This window comes from Ovis aries, chromosome 11, assembly GCF_016772045.2.
Source record: "Ovis aries strain OAR_USU_Benz2616 breed Rambouillet chromosome 11, ARS-UI_Ramb_v3.0, whole genome shotgun sequence".
Lineage (NCBI taxonomy): Eukaryota > Metazoa > Chordata > Mammalia > Artiodactyla > Bovidae > Ovis > Ovis aries.
The window spans coordinates 39405469-39421673 of NC_056064.1; the positions used below are offsets into that span (position 1 = coordinate 39405469).

Below are 16205 nucleotides of genomic sequence, written 5' to 3' on the forward strand. Positions count from 1 at the left end.
AGAAGTCACATCTCTGGCCACTCTCTGTGTGGTCTCTCTGAAAACTGGTGGTTTTGCATCAGCAGCCTCTTGCCACCTAGGCTTCCGCTGCCCTCTGCCCACACTCTCCTTCTCAACAGAAACCCAGGCCTGTCTCAACTATATTCAGGGACCATTAAAGTCAAGAATGCCATCCCTGATGCTGTGCCTGATGCCCACAGACCTCTGAGACACAGCAGCCCAACTACAGCATCCCCCTGGACAAACCCTCCACCTGCTCCATCCCACCCTGGGGGACATCTATGCCTGTGAGGCACGGAACTCTATCTTCCCAGTTCTGTCCAGAGGCTTGACTGCAATCACCCACCTCCCCAACCCCAGAGAATGCCTGCATACAGAAGGAAGAAAGAGGAGAATGCAAAATTACTTGCTGAAAAATGGTTCTCCTTTATAACAGGACAGACTCAAGGTAGATCTCCAAAAGGACTTTCCAGGTGGGAGAATGATTGCAGAGAACTGCTGTGGGGAAGGTAGGACACCCCACCCTCCTAATCTAGAGCCAGAAAAGCTAAAGGCCAAGGGCCGCCAGGGCAGAGTAGAGCCAGAGTGACTGGAGGACCCTAGAGGCTGGGGGTGGGGAAGCAGCAAGTTGCTTCTTTCTGGGCCCAGCGCTGCTCTTCAAGTACCAGAGAGGAGAGGCCGTCAAGCTCCCCACTGCCCTTGCTGGAGGAGAGATGGTGGGTCTCCTCCATCCTCCTGGCTACTGCCACTCAGCCCCCAGACTGGGTCAGCTTGGGAGTGAGGGCAGCGGAGAGAAAAAGGAAACAAAACTGAAGCAAGAGACATCCCAGACTCCGCATCTCATCAGAATTCAGCCTCACCCAGTGTGGCCAGGGGACCCTGTGACTCTCCCACCGTCCTCTTTGGGGCCAGAGCCCAGTGCCTTGTGGATTCCCTCTCTGCTGGGGTCCCTCCAGTGTCCTTCCAGGAGGGAAGGAGAAATCGGGGCATCGGGGTCTGATCCTTCCACCCTCACTCACACACCCTGTGTGTTTAGGAAAGTAGGGGTCCTTGTTCACCTGCCACCGTCCACAGCGCTCCTGGCCTCCCTCGGACACGACCCCCGGCGCCTCTGACATCGCCAGCCTGCCGGTACCTTCCATGCCCACGCCCGCCCACCTGCCCCCTCGACCCACGACCCTGACCCACCCCCACCAACTCTGGCCAGTCCTACCTGCTCCGGGCTGGGGGCTCAGAGCCCGGGCAGCCTCCCTGAGCACCAGCACGAGGAGCCAGAGCTCAGCCCGCATGGTGGAGGCCAGGACCCGCCCCCGGCCCGCAGCTGTCCCGGCCCGGCTCGGGCGGCGCGGTCCCCCGGGCTGGCCGGCGGAGGGGTGGGCGGCGGAGCGGCAGCGGAGCGCGGGGCAGGCAAGCAGTGAGAGCGGCGGAGCGCCAGCGGGCGGCGAGCGAGCCGAGCGGCCTCCCGGAGCGGGGACTGGGGAGGGGGCGGGGCGGGGGGGGGGCGCGGCGCCTCCGGAGCTCGCCCCGAGTCTTCCCCAGCCCTCCCAGCCCTGCCCGAGCGCTCCCCGAGAGCTCCCGCGGCCGCTTCCCAGGCGGGGGGAGAGGGTAGCGGGAGGAGGAAGGGGACAGGGCGGGGAACCCTCGGGCTGGGAGAACCCCCGAAGAGCATCAGCTACCCCTACACCGCACCTTAGCTTCTGCCTGCTTTCCCCTCCTCCACTCCCTGGGGGAAAGCGGTGGAGAGAAGGCTCGAAGGGCCAGATCCCAGGAAGGGACAGTGGGCGCCCCTTCCTCAGACCCTGCGCTCCTACCATCCACACTCGACCCATTTCCACCAGGCTTCCCGACTTTCTGGGCTGTTGCACAGAGTTGTGTAGGGATCTGATGCCCATCCCCACCCCAGGAGTCTCCCCTTGCAGCAGAGGCCTGAATTCCACGCCCTCTTATGGCTTCTCTCCACTTTATCCCACCCCGCAGACATGGGGATGGAGGGGACCTGAATCATCCCTACTTTGAAATAACCTGGACTTCTTCCCACCCCCAGAAAGTAACTGAGGTCACCCTCCTCTTTGGGGACCCCAGACCTCCACAGGGCCCAACTCAGTCAATCTTCAGAGGAGAGCAAGGAAATGTCTCACCCCAACTGCCACCACCTTATAAGCAGGCTCTGGGAATAGATAACTTTTTTTTTTTTTTTTTACCCTACCAGAACAGAATAAAAATACCCTCAATTTAGGAGATTTAATAGATGGCAGGGAATCAGGTCAGGACCCGGAGGTGCCTCTTCCCTCCTCGACCTAATTCGTGCGAAGGCAAGGAGATCCAGCGCTGGATGGAGGGAGAATGAGGGTGAAAGGGACGCCCTGATATATACAGGCTGGGGCCCTAAAGACTAATCTTTCAGAATCCCAGTTCGTTCTTCCTCAGGACCCAGGGTCCCAGAACCGACCTCCTTTAGCCCGACGTCCCCTAATCACTTACAATGGGACAAGGCTAGGCCTGTCTGTAAGTTCTTGTTGTCTCATTTAAATTGCTGTTTTGCCAACTCTCAGGATCAAAAAGGCTGCTGCTTCCAGCTGCGGCTTCTTGCTGCCCTCTAGTGGCCACGTGACGAGCCGCAACGCGTGTGTTTTGCGGTTTTCCTCGATTTTCCAGACCTGCCTACGCGCTTCGCGCTATCTCCGACTCCAGCCAGGCGGGTTCACATCTCCTTGCCCCTACCTTCCGAGAGATCAAGGTGAGAGGACCCAGGACGGAATTTCAGCTCCGGCAATGATCTTTTTGAACAGTCCCCTGTCCGGGATGCCTCGCGCGCGGTCTGTTTTAAAAAGTCTCTTAATAAAGGACTCAGGCTGAAACAGCAACTTGGAAATAATTAGAAGCAAATGACGTGTCAATTTTTTTTTTAATGTAAGCTTCTAGAACTTGAGTGTACATCAGAATCACCTGGAGGGGCTTATAAAACACAGATTTCTGGGAGCCACCCCCAAGTACTATAGTTCTGAGGCCGAGAATCCATATTTCTAACACATTCCCAGCTGGTGGTGCTGTTCTCAGTAACACATTTTGAGAACCTCTGCTCTAAATTTGTTTTGCTGTTTCGCCGTTCCTCATCTCGCCCAAAATAGAAGTGGTGAAATAAATGTCAACACAAAATCGTGGAAGTAGGAAGTTGTAAGAAAAGTGGTGGCTGGGAAAATCTGAATTTGGATCCTTAAAAATGTATACAAGGGGGCACCCGGATTTGAACCGGGGACCTCTTGATCTGCAGTCAAATGCTCTACCACTGAGCTATACCCCCTCTGCTGGTTTTTTGCCTGCGGATGACTTCTTAGTGCTACTCCAGCGCAGGCGCTGTGACTGCGTCCACAAACGGAAGTGGAATCCAGTATTTTCAAGAGACAGAGAGACTATAAATCTCGAGAGACTACTTATCTGAATGCAGAGTTTGTTTCCTGAAACTCTGAACTAAAGAATTCTAATGATGTAAGAAAAAGCAATTTGGGACTGCGGGAGGAGAAGCCCCTCACTTCCCCTAGATTTCTCACTTCCTGGACCTTCCTTTGGGCCTGGGTCCGCCTTTCCTGCCTTGCCAGAGCGCCCCTAGCGATTCTCTTGGCGCCCATCTCTCTCCTACACGCTCACAGACACCTCCAGTCCTTCCTGTCCCAAGCCCAGCCCTTAGAAACTCAGTCTGTCTTCCAACAGACTGAGATCCCGGGCAGCTGAGATCCCGGGACACGTAGATCTGCGTGCGGGGTCTCACGCCTCCACCCTACCATCAAGAGCGCGGGCCTTTGTACAAGCCCCCAAGAGGCTGAGGGCGTGGCTTGGCAGGACCTGGGGCTCCACCCTGATCGCCGGCAAAAGAGGTCCGCAATGTTGAAGGACCCTTCCGCTTTAGCCTGTAAGGGAACTTCAGGAGGAGCACTGCAGGACTAAGAAGCCGGGGAAGGAAAAACAAACTAGACCTTAGAGGGGGCACCCGGATTTGAACCGGGGACCTCTTGATCTGCAGTCAAATGCTCTACCACTGAGCTATACCCCCGTGGTACCAATGTTTCTTGCCAGCTAGGGTGAATTTCTACGGAATAAGGGAATTATTAATTTTCACCTATTGTGTTCTTCTTTGTAGCTAACCTAATGGAAGGAAGACGGCATCTGAATGGAGACATTTAGACTTCCTAAGTTCTTCCCCCTCACCACTCTTCATGGAAACCACCGGGTTAAGAAATCTTGAGCCCACTGTTTCTGTGTCCAGACTCTCACAGGGTTGTGCACTTCCTGACTTTCGAAGAGAACATACCCACTGACCTCAGGACCATCCCAGGTTTTCTGGGGGGTAATAGCACTGCTCCCTGTACAGGACAGGCAGCCTGGGTTTCCATCCTGTTTTCAGCTCTACTTTGATAGGACTCCTGGGCTTTTCCAACCCCTAAAGTCCCCTACTCCCCTCCTTCCCCTAGGCCCAGGCAGAGCCTAGAGTTCTGAGTGCTGGCAAACCTGGTGTTAGTCACCTGGCAGAGGGCTATAGAGCCCAGGACCGAAGGGCCAGTCCCCATAGAGACCCTTGAGGCAGCCCCTTTCCATTTCCTAGGTGGATTTCCCCTGCCGGAGAACTTTGTATGAAACTGAGTCAGTTTTGAGGTGCAGCCGAAGGAGCAGGCAGCAATAAAAGGTGAGCAGTTTTCAATGGCATTTATTATACCTTCATAAAATTCCTACTACAGTATGGGGGAAAAATCACTACAAAAAGACAAGATAAACAAATGCTGTAGGAATCTGGGATGTTGGGAGGAGTGGGATTCACACTGGAAGGACACTGGGAGTGAAGGGGTAGCTTAAAGCTCAAAAGCTGTGGTCAGACCCAGCATCTCAGAGGGAACGGGAAGGTGAGGAAGGAGTGGAACCCCCTGCAGTGTGAGGAACTGTCTCTGGCTGGAAGGTCGGGTCCTCCACCCTCTCCCTTCTCAGGTTTTGCCTCTGCCCTTCTTCCCTGGTGGTTCAGGGGTTAAAGTGTCTGCCTGGAATGCGGAAGGCCCGGGTTCGATCCCTGGGTCAGGAAGATCCCCTGGAGAAGGAAACGGCGACCCACTCCAGTACTCTTGCCTGGAGAATCCCGTGGAGGGAGGAGCCTGGTAGGCTACAGTCCATGGACACGACTGAGCGACTTTACTTTCTTCCTTTCCTTTCTTCCTTTCCTTCCCCTGAGCCAGCCCCTTCACCTTTCTGGAATCTCCTTTGACCGAAGTATATGGGACAAAGATGGCTAAGGGGCCGGAAAGCTGGAGTGGGGGTTAAGGGGTTGGGGTAGAGGTCTAGGAAATAAAGAACAATTCCAGGGGTCTCTTACTCTGCCCTCCATTTTTCCTACAGAGAGGCTGAGGACTGAGGGAGGGGCCTCCACTTCCTGATCCCCCAACAGCTTTCCTGGTGTCTTTAAGAAGGATGCCTGCTTCCATGGAGTGAAGGGCAGCTTTTTCTGCTGTCCTGTCTACAGCAACTCAGGGTGCTTCACCTAGCTCCTCAGTGGGGGGGTTGGGTGTACAGTGGCAATCTCACCATCCATAGATACCCCTGGTCACTAGAGCATCATAGAAAAATAATAGTCACTTGGGTTTTCTACCCACATAGTCCATGCAAAACCCTCCAAGTTTCTGGTTGGCCTCAGGCTGGGACATCAGTTGGCAGTGGCTTGAGACTGCATCCACTGCAGCCCGGCAGGCAGCCTGAGGAAGGAAAGAACAGGGCAAGGATCAGCATATCCCATGAGGCTGATGGCATGCCCAACCCCCAGCCCTGCCCGGAGCTGACTGCTTGAACGCCCAAATTTATATCTAGTTTTGCATTCAGTTAACAAACATAAATGAACCGTGCAATGGGTATTATGCCAGGGGTTACTGGTGAAAAAATAGACATGCCCTCTAGGGCTTGCAGTCTAGCAGAGGAGACAGATATTAAACAGATGGTCAAACAAATAACTGTATAACTACATACTGTGATAACGTTTAGAAAGGAGATGTACAGAGACCTCTGGATGTTTGGGAGTCAGGGAGGGCTTCTTGGACAAAGAGACCTGGAGACCCACCTTAGCAATGTCTTTGGGCAAGCCTCCAATGCCACCTGTCCACCCACTCCATCATTGGGTCAGTGCCAGGGTGGCTTCAAAAGCCTGCGAAGAGGCTCCATAAGCAAGTTCTTTCATTAGACTGTGAGCAACTCCAAGCAAGAATGGGGTCTCGGTCATGTCTGTATCACTTGGCACAGAGCATGGCACATGAGGGTTACTTAGGAAATGCTGATTGAATTGAACTGAATATGGGATGGAGACGGGGGTGGGGGGCTCCTCTTGACCCAGGAGTTAGAAGGACATGGCCAGAAATACGTGGTTCCTTATGCTGGCCTGCCTAAAGTCTCCCCTTCTTCAGCTAGGCATCCAAGCCCCTAACCCACTGTGACTCCACTTGAGAGGGAAGAGGACAGGGGATTCTCCAGGCCTGATTTAAGGCCCCTTCTGTGTGACCATGACCTAGCTCCTTCACATCCTCAGATATTTAATTAGCAGCTCTCTTCTCAGCAGCCCCTCCCTGGACACATTATCTAAAATTACAACATTCTCCCCAACATACATCCAACTTCCCTTTCCTATTGATGTTTCCCCTTCGCACATATCACTTTTTAACTTACTGTACATTTTTCTTATTTTTATTGTTCAGTGTCTCTTTCTCCCCTCCTGGAAAGTAAGCTTTGTGAGGGCAGGGATTTCTATCTGTTTTGTTCACTAATTTTTCTCAGGTGCCTAGAACAGTACCTGGCACAAAGTACAGTTGTTTCTCTGTATCCATGGAGTTCCAGGGTTCCAGGACCCCTGCAGATATCAAAATTCTCAGACATTCAAGCTCCTTGTATAAAGTGGCATATATTTGCATATAACCTAGTCACTGATTTAAATCAGAACTTTAAATAAACTCTAGATTACTTATAATACCTGATATATTGTAAATGATATGTAAAAAGTGGTAAATATAATATAAATGCTATGTAAATCATTGCTAACACATGATAAATTCAATTTTCACTTTTTGGAATTGTCTGGCTTTTTTTTTTTCTGAATATTTCCAATCTACAGTTGGTTAAATCTGAGGATGTGAACTCCATGGATATGGAGGAACAACTGTAGGTTCCCAGTGAATGTTAATTGAATGATATCATTTATTCTCTACAGAAACACTGGAAGGAAACAGCGTTCTTTACAGATAAGGAAACTCAAGGCCAGAGTCAGTGATTTCTGCCTGGAAGGCTTGTCCCCCAGGTCTTCCCATGGTTGTCTCCTTACTCAGGTCTCAGTTTAGAAGTCACCTCCTAGTAGACAAGGCCCCTGACCACCAGAGCTCTAGCAAACACACCCCTGTTATTCAATTTCACTTTTCTCGTAGCATTTCTCAGTACTGAAAATGTTTGTGTTTGACCGGAGCATCACCCCTCTCCCCAGTAGAACAAGCCCCTGGAGAACAGAGACACTGTCTTGCTCACTGCTTACCCACAGCATCGTAACTGTGGGTAGGTGTTCAGCTGTCTTGACCCAGATGCTAAGGGATGCTATGAGTCAGATTCTGACAGGAGAGAGACGAGAGAAGTTTCTGATGCTCAGCTGGTTGGGACAGGCCCTGAAGGTCCTGTTAGGACAGCCACTAACCCTTCCCCGGTGAGGGCACAGCAGCCCTGTATGTGCCACGGGTGGTCTTTGATGGCACTAAGGGTGAGGAACTGGGAGAGCTCCACGATGGTCATGGAGTCCTTCATGTCCTGCTTATTGGCAAAGATGAGGATGGAAGCATCTCGTAGAGCCTGTGGAGAGAGGAACCCAGCCCCAGTCAGCCTGCCAAGACCCAGCCTCCCTTCTCACTGCCCCATGAGCCCTCTCCAGCTCTCTTGCTTTCCCAGCAAGACAGCCCCATGCCCAGGTGGGGCAAGTATGGAGGCCCTGCCCAACAGTAACAACCGCATGAAACGACACCAACAGTTCATGGAATGCCTCTCAACCAGCTCCTAGAATCCTTACAGTGATCCCAGGAGGTAGGAATTGATGACCTTTCCCACTTATATTGCACTTGGGGAAACTGAGAATTAGAGAAGTGCAGTCACTCGTGTGGGGTCCCACCACAGTGAGTGACAAGTGAGGTCAGGCCTGGCACTTGCAACTCTGAATTCTGTGATCAGTTGCGCTGAAGGCGTTATCGCCCTTCATCTGGAATAATCTTGCCCTGCCCAAGCTGCTAGGATAAAGGTGCTCAGAGACTGGGACATCAGTAATGATACTCAAGAAGCTGTGTGAGTAGACTGAGGTCACAGCTAGTAGCTAGTGCCCCGGGTCCCAACTGCAGGGAACTTACCTCATGGGCCAGCATCTTATACAGCTCCTCTCGAGCGGTCAGCAGCCGATCCCGGTCTGTGCTGTCAATCACAAGGATGATGAACTGGCCAGCAGAGGGAAGTTGTGAGTGATGATACACATTCGTTCATCCCATGAATGTGTCTCTTTCCACTTTACTCCACCTTGATGTGAGCCCCACAGAAAACAAACTGTCCAGTCTCAAGACCTCACTGCCCTAGTCCCATTTGAATTCCCTTTTTATCCAGACCCAGGGTGGACAGAGCACAACTTCTGATTGTGTGCCAGAGGTCATGCCAAGTCCCGGGCATTGTGACTCCACTTGAGTCTCACCACAACCTTGTGGAACTGGAACGGTTACTATCCCCATTTACAAACTAGGAGATTGAAGGTCGGTGAGGTGATGTGGTGTATCTTGCCCTCAGCCATACAGCCTAAGAGTGGTAGCACTGGAGCCTGAAATCAGCTCTCACTCCAGGAATGAAACCACTGGATTCTGCTGCTGCCAGAGTGAGAAAGTAAGGCCCCCAGAGACAAAGAGCTTACCCCATCCGATGCATCACACAGAAAGCTGCCAGCAAGCAAAAAAAGCTGCCAGGAAGTATTCAAAAATTTTAACAGGCATTGTGCTGCATTAAGTATTCAACACATCTGAATCAGCTCTTGTTTAATTTTTTATTTTTCACAACTCATGAGATCATTTTTTTTTTTTAATTCTTTGGTCAACTTGCACGGCATGTGGGCTCTTAGTTCCCCAACCAGGGATCAAACCCATACCCACTGCAGTAGAAGCACAGAGTCTTAAACACTGGACCACTAGGGAAGTCCCAGAGAGGTCATTATTACAGTTTCCATCTGACAATGGGGGAACCAAGGCTCAGAGAGGTTAAGTGGCTGGCTAATAACACACAGCCCCTCCAGCCCAGGCCGCCTCCTCACCTCAGTGTTGGAGTAGTATGTGTTCCAGGTGGAGCGCAGAGACTCCTGTCCTCCTATGTCCCACATGAGGAAGTGGGTCTTTTGCAGAACAATCTCTTCCACGTTGCTACCAATGGTGGGACATGTATGGACCACCTCATTTGTCAGGCTAGGGAGGTACGAGAGGGCACCAACCATTCAGCCCAGCCCACTGTCAGCTCTGGCCCCCACCTTAAGTCAGGCTGAATCGAACTCAGAGCAACTCAGCCCAGGCTGACAGAGTCTCTGCTGGGGATGAGGGAATGCAGACAGGAGTGAGATCAAGTCCTGCTTGACTTGGACCCCAGAGAGGGGAGACTCATTAGAACAGTCTCCCCCAACTTTAATATGCAGCTGAATCTTGCTAAATGGCAGATTCTGATCCAGAGGGTCTGGACTGGGGCCCAGCATTTTGCATCTCTAACAAGCTTCCAGCTGATGTCAGTGCTGCCAGTCTGTGGACCACAGTTCGAGTAGCAAGTGACTGAAAAAAGGAGACAGACATAAGTGGGGGCCTTCAGAGAGGGGCTTTGTTTAAAGTGAGTTAGAAAAAAACACATGTTTTTATATGTAGGAAATACCTGTGGAAAACCTGGGACATAAAACTGGGAGTTAGGGGTGAGAGGGAACTTTACTATATATATGCTCATGTTGTTTGAATTTCTCTTTTCTTCTAACTTCTCTTTTCTTCAGGAAAAATTATATTTTTTCAGGGAGAATTTTCCTAAGTAAATACTCAGGAAGTTCCAAACAGGAGAGATGCCATCCAGAGAGTAAATATCGGGAAACGCACACGTGCCAGGCTCTGCTAGACCGGGACCTACAGAGTCCAGCCAGACCCAAAGCCGGCCCTCCCTTTTGGGTCTGAAAGTGAGTGAGTGAAGTTGCTCAGTCGTGTCCGACTCTTTGCGACCCCATGGACTGTAGCCTACCAGGCTCTTCCGTCCATGGGATTTTCCAGGCAAGAATACTGGAGTAGGTTGCCATTTCCTTCTCCAGTCTGAAAAGGGACTGAAAGGGGGAGAAAAATGAAGACACAAGGCTGGGGTGCCGGAGTTAGCAGAGACCTGACGCTAGGGGGAGCGAAGCAAGAGATCATCGGTCAGGTTTGGACAGCTTTAAGCTCACAACCGGCTTTGGCAGGGACCGCGGGTAGATGGCGGGGAGCAGTGGGGTTGCTCATACCGAGCAGGATTCGAATGCCTGACCCAGAAGCCACTGAACTGAGGGGCCCCTGTACCAGGAAGGTCACACTAGCGTTCCGCCTGTTTGTTCTCCTGGCTACAAGAGACCCAAGAAAGGGCTCCGGTCATTGGTCCAAATGCCTGTCAGTCTAGTAGGAAGGCCCAGCCCCCTCCGTATCCGAGAGTCACTTACAACTGGTAGAGAATGGTGGTCTTCCCTGCATTGTCCAGTCCCACGATGATAACCTTGTGCTCTGGAGGTATCCAGGGGAAGGGCATGGTCAGGGCCAAACCCGATGACCAAGGGATTGTGTGCCCCACCAGGCCTCCCAGGAAGGAGACAAGTGTTCCCAGCAGGCTGGGGGACCTCGGTCCACCGTACTACTTCTGCTCCCGCGCCCCCTGCCCCCACGAGAAACTAACAGGACAGGTTTCTTTCCCACCGGGACGGGACCCCTGAGCCACCTCGGGACAGCGGAAATGAGAGCTGAGCCCCACTGTCGCCTCTCCACATTTCCAGAAAAATGATTGTGCAAAAGTCTGGAGAGCTCAGGGCTTCTTGTTAAGAGAAGGGGTCTGAAGAAAGAGCTGAGCGTGAAGTCGCGACCGTAGGAAACCGGCGGCGGCGTTTAGCCCGAGGAAGGAGGCTCGCCGGGCCGGCCGCCCAGGGATGCATCGAAGCGCGCGACCGACGAGGGAGTGGGCGGGGAGGGGGCAGGGGAGACTTCGGAGCAGGCAGGGAGCCCCCACGCAGGATTCTTTGAGCCTGAGGTGCCCCATCGCATCTTCCCAGACCACCCCACAGGTTGAGGGGGATGAGAGGGAGCGGGTAGCAGGTGGGAGCTGGGTCAAAGTGGTCACTTGGATGACTTATGTGCCTCTTACCCCGTTCCCCGAAGATGCTCATCAACTTGGCCATCAGTTGTCCCATGGCACGTCCCGAGTCAGACGGGGCTAGGACGGGGTTCTTCGGGGCCCCAGGTCGAGCCCAGGTGCGGCTCTCACAAGCTTTGCCTATGAGGTCTCTGAAGCCGCGCGAGTCTATCCCCTAAGGGGCCTGGGAATCCCCTGGGACGCTGGCCCCAGGAGGGCAATGAGCTACCTGTCCAGAGCCCTGGAGGTGCAAGGAAAACGGGGTCCAGAATTTACATCTTCCCCCTTACCCTGAGGAAACCCTTGAATTCTCTGGTTGGACTAGTCTCCCCTGCAGATCAGGAGACCTAGCACAGGGGCCCACTAGATGCCAGCTCTCGCTTCTCCAAGTGCCGTGTCTGGGGCACTCAAAACAAGCAAAACCCTAAGCTACCCACCTTCTGTACCTACTAGCTGTGTGAGGCAGAGAGGGCTCATGGATCCTCTCTGGGCTGGGAGAATGTTCCATCCCTCAACAGGTCTCCAGCTGTGTCATCAGTGTGGGCCTTTCGGCCTCCTTCGAGTGAGCTCCCTTAGGGAGGGCTGGGTGTCCTCTCCTTCTGCAGGCTCCTTGGTGATGGGCAACTCCTAGGAGTAAAGCAGTACTCCTCCCATGATTTGCTGGCAAACCGCCTGCTTGGACATAGCTTTCTGATTCCCAACAGTGGGCATCTGAAGATAGGGATGGAGCAAAGAGAGAGCCTTCAGCCAAAAAGAGACCCTATAAAGGGGTCCAGGATCCTGAGATCCAGCGAAGGAGAGCCCAGGCCAAGAGAGAACCAGGCTGGAGGAGACAGAGGAAGGGGGGAACTGCTTGTTGTTGTTTGTGTGTGAATTTCCTTCTTTGCATAAACTGGGGGAAACCAGAAGACAAAAGGAGATGTGAAGAAAGCAAACCAACATCAGGCGGAGGGGGCAGTTAAGAGAGACCCATCACCACACGAGACTCATCTTCCTCCAGCCCACTGCCACTGCCCACCTACAGCCCATCAGTGCTTCTCTCCCTCAAGAGAACAACTTTTTAACTGGTCTCCCTGCCTTCCCTTTACCTAGAGCATCTGCCTCACAGCCCTATTAACCTTTCTCAAGCACAGCTCAGAGTCTGGTACTCCACAGCTCATCAACCTTCCATGGCTCCCTGTTGCCCACTGGATTCAGATCCATCTCCTCTCCTGACATTGAAGAACCCCCAAGAACAACGCCCCAGCAGCCTTTGCGGGTTATCCCCCGTGCTCTGCATCCATGGTTCTTGCCCGCACATGCCCAGCTATGATTTTGCTTCTGCGTTTCCTCCATCTGAGCGCCTTTCACCTTCTCAGAAAGGTGGGTTCCTAAATCCCTTCAAGTGCCCACTACATAAGCCACCTACTTCCCAAGCCCTGGCCTGGTTCTCCAGTCAAATGGGGCTTCCTTTCTACACTGAGATGATAACTGGTCTGTCTGCTTTCTCCAATCAACTGTGAGTCCTAGAGGGCTGGCTCTTGTCTCTCTCACCTGTGTATTCCCCACCACCCACTCTCCATCAGCCCAGAGCCTGGTGCACAGTGGGGATGTGTTGCTTTTGGACTGAAGGGCTTTAAGCTAAGTTACAGCCTGAGAAATTGTGTTTGGAGTATTTAAAAAGGAGTATGAACGGAAGTTGAAGAGGACTGAAGAAGGCTGGGTAGCTTGTGGAGAGAAGAGGGAAAAGTTCACTAAATACAGAATTTTCATCCCACCCAGAGTGGTGCCCAGAGTTAGATGGAAGGAGAATTGACTACCAGAGCCCATCTAGGCTGATTCCATTTCTGCACTAGTTAAAAATGGGCTGGGCTGCGCTGGGGTGGGGTAAGGTAGAGGCTCAGAAATGTGCTAGGGGAAGCAGCAATATTTAAAGCATTTTTACCATCTGTTTCCTGGGGGGGTTGGAGGGTGGGAAGAGGGAAGGAACCTCTTAGTGCACCCTGCCCCCACCATCAATTGCAGAATTGAAAGTGACTGTTTCTGCTCACTGGAGCACATTCAGTAAACAGACATGAGCTGCCTCTGCTGTGAGGCCCAGAGGTAGGCTCTTCAGGGGGGACTCATTCATTTATTCATTCATTTGACAAATGTGAGTCAGGAATTAGAAACATGCCAAGCAGACAAAACAGGCCTGTCCGGGTCTTATGAAGCTTGCCATCTAGTTAGGGAGACAAATATACGCACCCAAAAAACAACTAAAAAAGAGACAGTGGGGGGAAGGCCTGATTTAGAAGGGAGCTGTTCTTGCCTGGAGGATCCCAGGGACGGGGGAGCCTGGTGGGCTGCCGTCTGTGGGGTCGCACAGAGTCAGACACGACTGAAGTGACTCAGCAGCAGTAGCAGCAAGGCACACTCGTCTGCTGATGTGATTACTGGGGCTAAGATGAGATTTTTCTTGAGGTTACTCAGCTGGAAACCACCCCATCTTCTACCCTGCTCCTAGGTCCTGGTGGTCACAACTCAGCTCTCATTTTTTAGCATGAGGGAAACCTTCAGCCTCTCTGACCTCAGCTCACTCTGGGGCAGAAACTACTGAAATGACAGAAGCAGTCAAGGAGGGAGGTAGGAGGTGTCCCCAGCATCTCAGTTCCTGAGTCCCTGAGGTGGCTGCGGTAGGAGAATCAGCCTCTCTGGGCCTAGTCCCAACCAACTTCATGGTCGTTGAAATCCTCACATGTTGACAACCACCAACATGCTTGTTGTGTGATGGTTGAGGGTTGGTGGTTACCAAGAGACAAGAATCTCTCTCCCCTCATCCCTCAATATCTCCAAACCACCTAGACATGCCCCTGCCTGCAAGTTCTGGGCGAATGCAATTTCAAGCAGAAGGCATACGGCGAGAAGACAGAAACATACTCAGACATCTGCTTCTTCCTGCCCCGCACCCCTCCCCTTGCAGAAACCAGGGCACTCTGGGCCAGGGGAATCAGCACAAGACTTGGGGGTCATGAACACCACAGAACTTGAAATCTGAAGATCTCAGTTCAAGTCCTTGCTTGATGGCTGTGTAGCTATGAACAAACTGCTTAACCTCACAGAGCTTCTGTAAACTGAAGCCAATGATCCCTGCCTTTGATTGAAAGTACCAGGATCCACTGCAGATGGAGTTCTCTGTGGAGCCCCAGACGGAGCCTGTTTTCTGCTCTTTCCCTTTTGGATGTCCTCCCACAGGAGGAGCTGTCTGCGGCTCCCACTTAGGCTTGTGCCCACTTTGTCCAAAACTAATGTCTGTCTCTAACCTGGTTTTTTCACTTGCTTCCTCTATGTCTGGGAAGACCATCACCCACAGTCATCCAAATGCCTCCCTCTCACTAGCCACCTCCAATTGCTCTCCAAGAACTCTCAATCCTAAACACTATTTGTCTCTTGCAGCCACCGCCTCCTTACCTGTTCCACTGCAAACCCTCATTTCTCACCTGGAGCACTGCAGCTGTTTCCCAGCTAGGCTGCCTCAAACCTATGCTCCTATGACCCCCACTCTTCCCTTCACCTTGAGAGCCCCCTTTGCTAGTGAAGTGTCAAGAATGTGTCATGCATGTCATTTGCTTCCTCTGCCTTGAATACTTTCCCTCGTTCTCTGCAGGTTAACTCCTAACCAGCCTTCTAGACTCTGCTCAAGTCTCACCTCCTCTAGGAAGCCCTTCCTGATCTCCCCAGGTTAAGGCGGGGACTTCTCTTTCAGGTTCCCCTAAGACCCATTGCTTCCCACATCAGAGAGCTCCCTTATGAACTGTCTGCTGCTCCCATTTAAGACTTGTGCCTGGTACATAGTAGATGCTCAATAAATGTTTGCTCAATGAATAAACACAGGAAAGAAAGATTGATTCCACTGCAATGCAAGGGGAAGAGCACCACATGGAGGCAGAATGGGTTCCAGTCCCAGCAGTGCTGGCTTTGCCATCAACTCTCTGTTGACCATGAGCCAGTCACTCAACCTGTGGGCCTGTCCAGTTCCTCTTTCCTTGGGTTTGCTAACCCCTCATCTGGAGGGTCTGAATGTCCGTTGCCCTCTATACACACACAGACACACACATGCACACTCTGGACAGGATTATCTGTGTCTACTACCCAAAAACAAGAAGCAGGAGAGTAGAGAAATGGTTTCTGGGTGCTGAGCGAGGCAGACAAGTCCACATCCTGCCACGTGATGACAGCAGGAACTGTCACTCTCACCCGCTGACTTTCTTCCTGGCTTTTTCTCTTTCAGTCTGGGACTGGGGGAGTTCCCAATTCTCTACCCACCCCCCACAGACTTCCTTCTCTCACAAGGCTAGTTAGCAGTGACTGGGGTAGGGGTCGTTGTGGAGGCATCAGTGGAAGAAGCTGGAAGTTCAGCCCTTCCGTCCCTGAGGAACCCAGGAGCAGCTGAGGCCACAGGAGCAGAAAAACACACATGCTTCCAAGACTGTGAGCCAGTGGCTCTGGATCTGACCCCCTGAATGACCTCCGGGACACTCCACTTCCCTCTACAGTTTCTGGTTTTCCCTGGCTCTACTTATGGGGAGACAGGACAGGTATGGAGCTTGGGGTGAAGTGGAGCTGAGACTGGCCACGAAGCTCCTATCAGGCTTGAATATAATGTGTCAGAGTCGAAAGTCAAAGCACCATCTCTCCAGCTGAGCAAATCACTCAGGGCGCCGCTGACTCCCGCACCCACCGCTTCACTCTCCCTCCCTGCAGGTCAGCAGCTCCCACACACCTAGGCTGGCAACCGAGTAGCAGTGATGGGGACAAAGAAGCAGGCCTGGGAGGCGGCG

The 16205-nt window shown here is 52.4% G+C and overlaps 2 protein-coding genes and 2 non-coding genes across 5 annotated transcripts in view; all 4 read right to left on the reverse strand.

Annotated features, from left to right (window-relative positions):
* PLXDC1 (plexin domain containing 1) overlaps positions 1-1416 on the reverse strand; it is a 63473-nt gene extending 62057 nt beyond the window's left edge. Inside the window, exon 1 of the mRNA XM_004012833.4 lies at positions 1214-1416. Within this exon, the coding sequence (XP_004012882.2) occupies positions 1214-1289 (76 nt within the window). The 5' untranslated portion in view covers positions 1290-1416. The remainder of the gene's footprint in view (positions 1-1213) is intronic.
* A 1813-nt stretch (positions 1417-3229) lies between these two features.
* Positions 3230-3301, reverse strand: TRNAC-GCA (transfer RNA cysteine (anticodon GCA)). The gene has a single exon. It is a non-coding gene; the product is annotated as a tRNA-Cys (tRNA).
* Positions 3302-3976: 675 nt separating this feature from the next.
* TRNAC-GCA (transfer RNA cysteine (anticodon GCA)) lies at positions 3977-4048 on the reverse strand. Its single transcript has one exon. It is a non-coding gene; the product is annotated as a tRNA-Cys (tRNA).
* Positions 4049-4683: 635 nt separating this feature from the next.
* Positions 4684-11549, reverse strand: ARL5C (ADP ribosylation factor like GTPase 5C). 2 transcript variants are annotated; one of them, XM_015098289.4, is made up of 6 exons: positions 11419-11549; positions 10727-10787; positions 9332-9833; positions 8394-8477; positions 7697-7848; positions 4684-5729 (listed from the first exon to the last, which is right to left on the reverse strand). In XM_015098289.4, the coding sequence occupies exons 3-6, from the start codon at positions 9506-9508 to the stop codon at positions 5681-5683; spliced, it is 462 nt and encodes a 153-aa protein (XP_014953775.1). In that variant the 5' UTR covers positions 9509-9833; positions 10727-10787; positions 11419-11549; the 3' UTR covers positions 4684-5680.
* Positions 11550-16205: the final 4656 nt, after the last annotated feature.

What these genes read in the sequence shown, in the direction of transcription:
- ARL5C (XM_015098289.4), bottom strand. Translation starts at nt 9,508, where the DNA reads ATGGTTGGTGCCCTCTCGTACCTCCCTAGCCTGACAAATGAGGTGGTC. An exon ending in CATACTACTCCAACACTGAG is followed by an intron (nt 8,478 to 9,331) that starts GTGAGGAGGCGG and finishes TCTGCTGGCCAG; the next exon opens with TTCATCATCCTTGTGATTGA. An exon ending in ATAAGATGCTGGCCCATGAG is followed by an intron (nt 7,849 to 8,393) that starts GTAAGTTCCCTG and finishes CTCTCTCCACAG; the next exon opens with GCTCTACGAGATGCTTCCAT.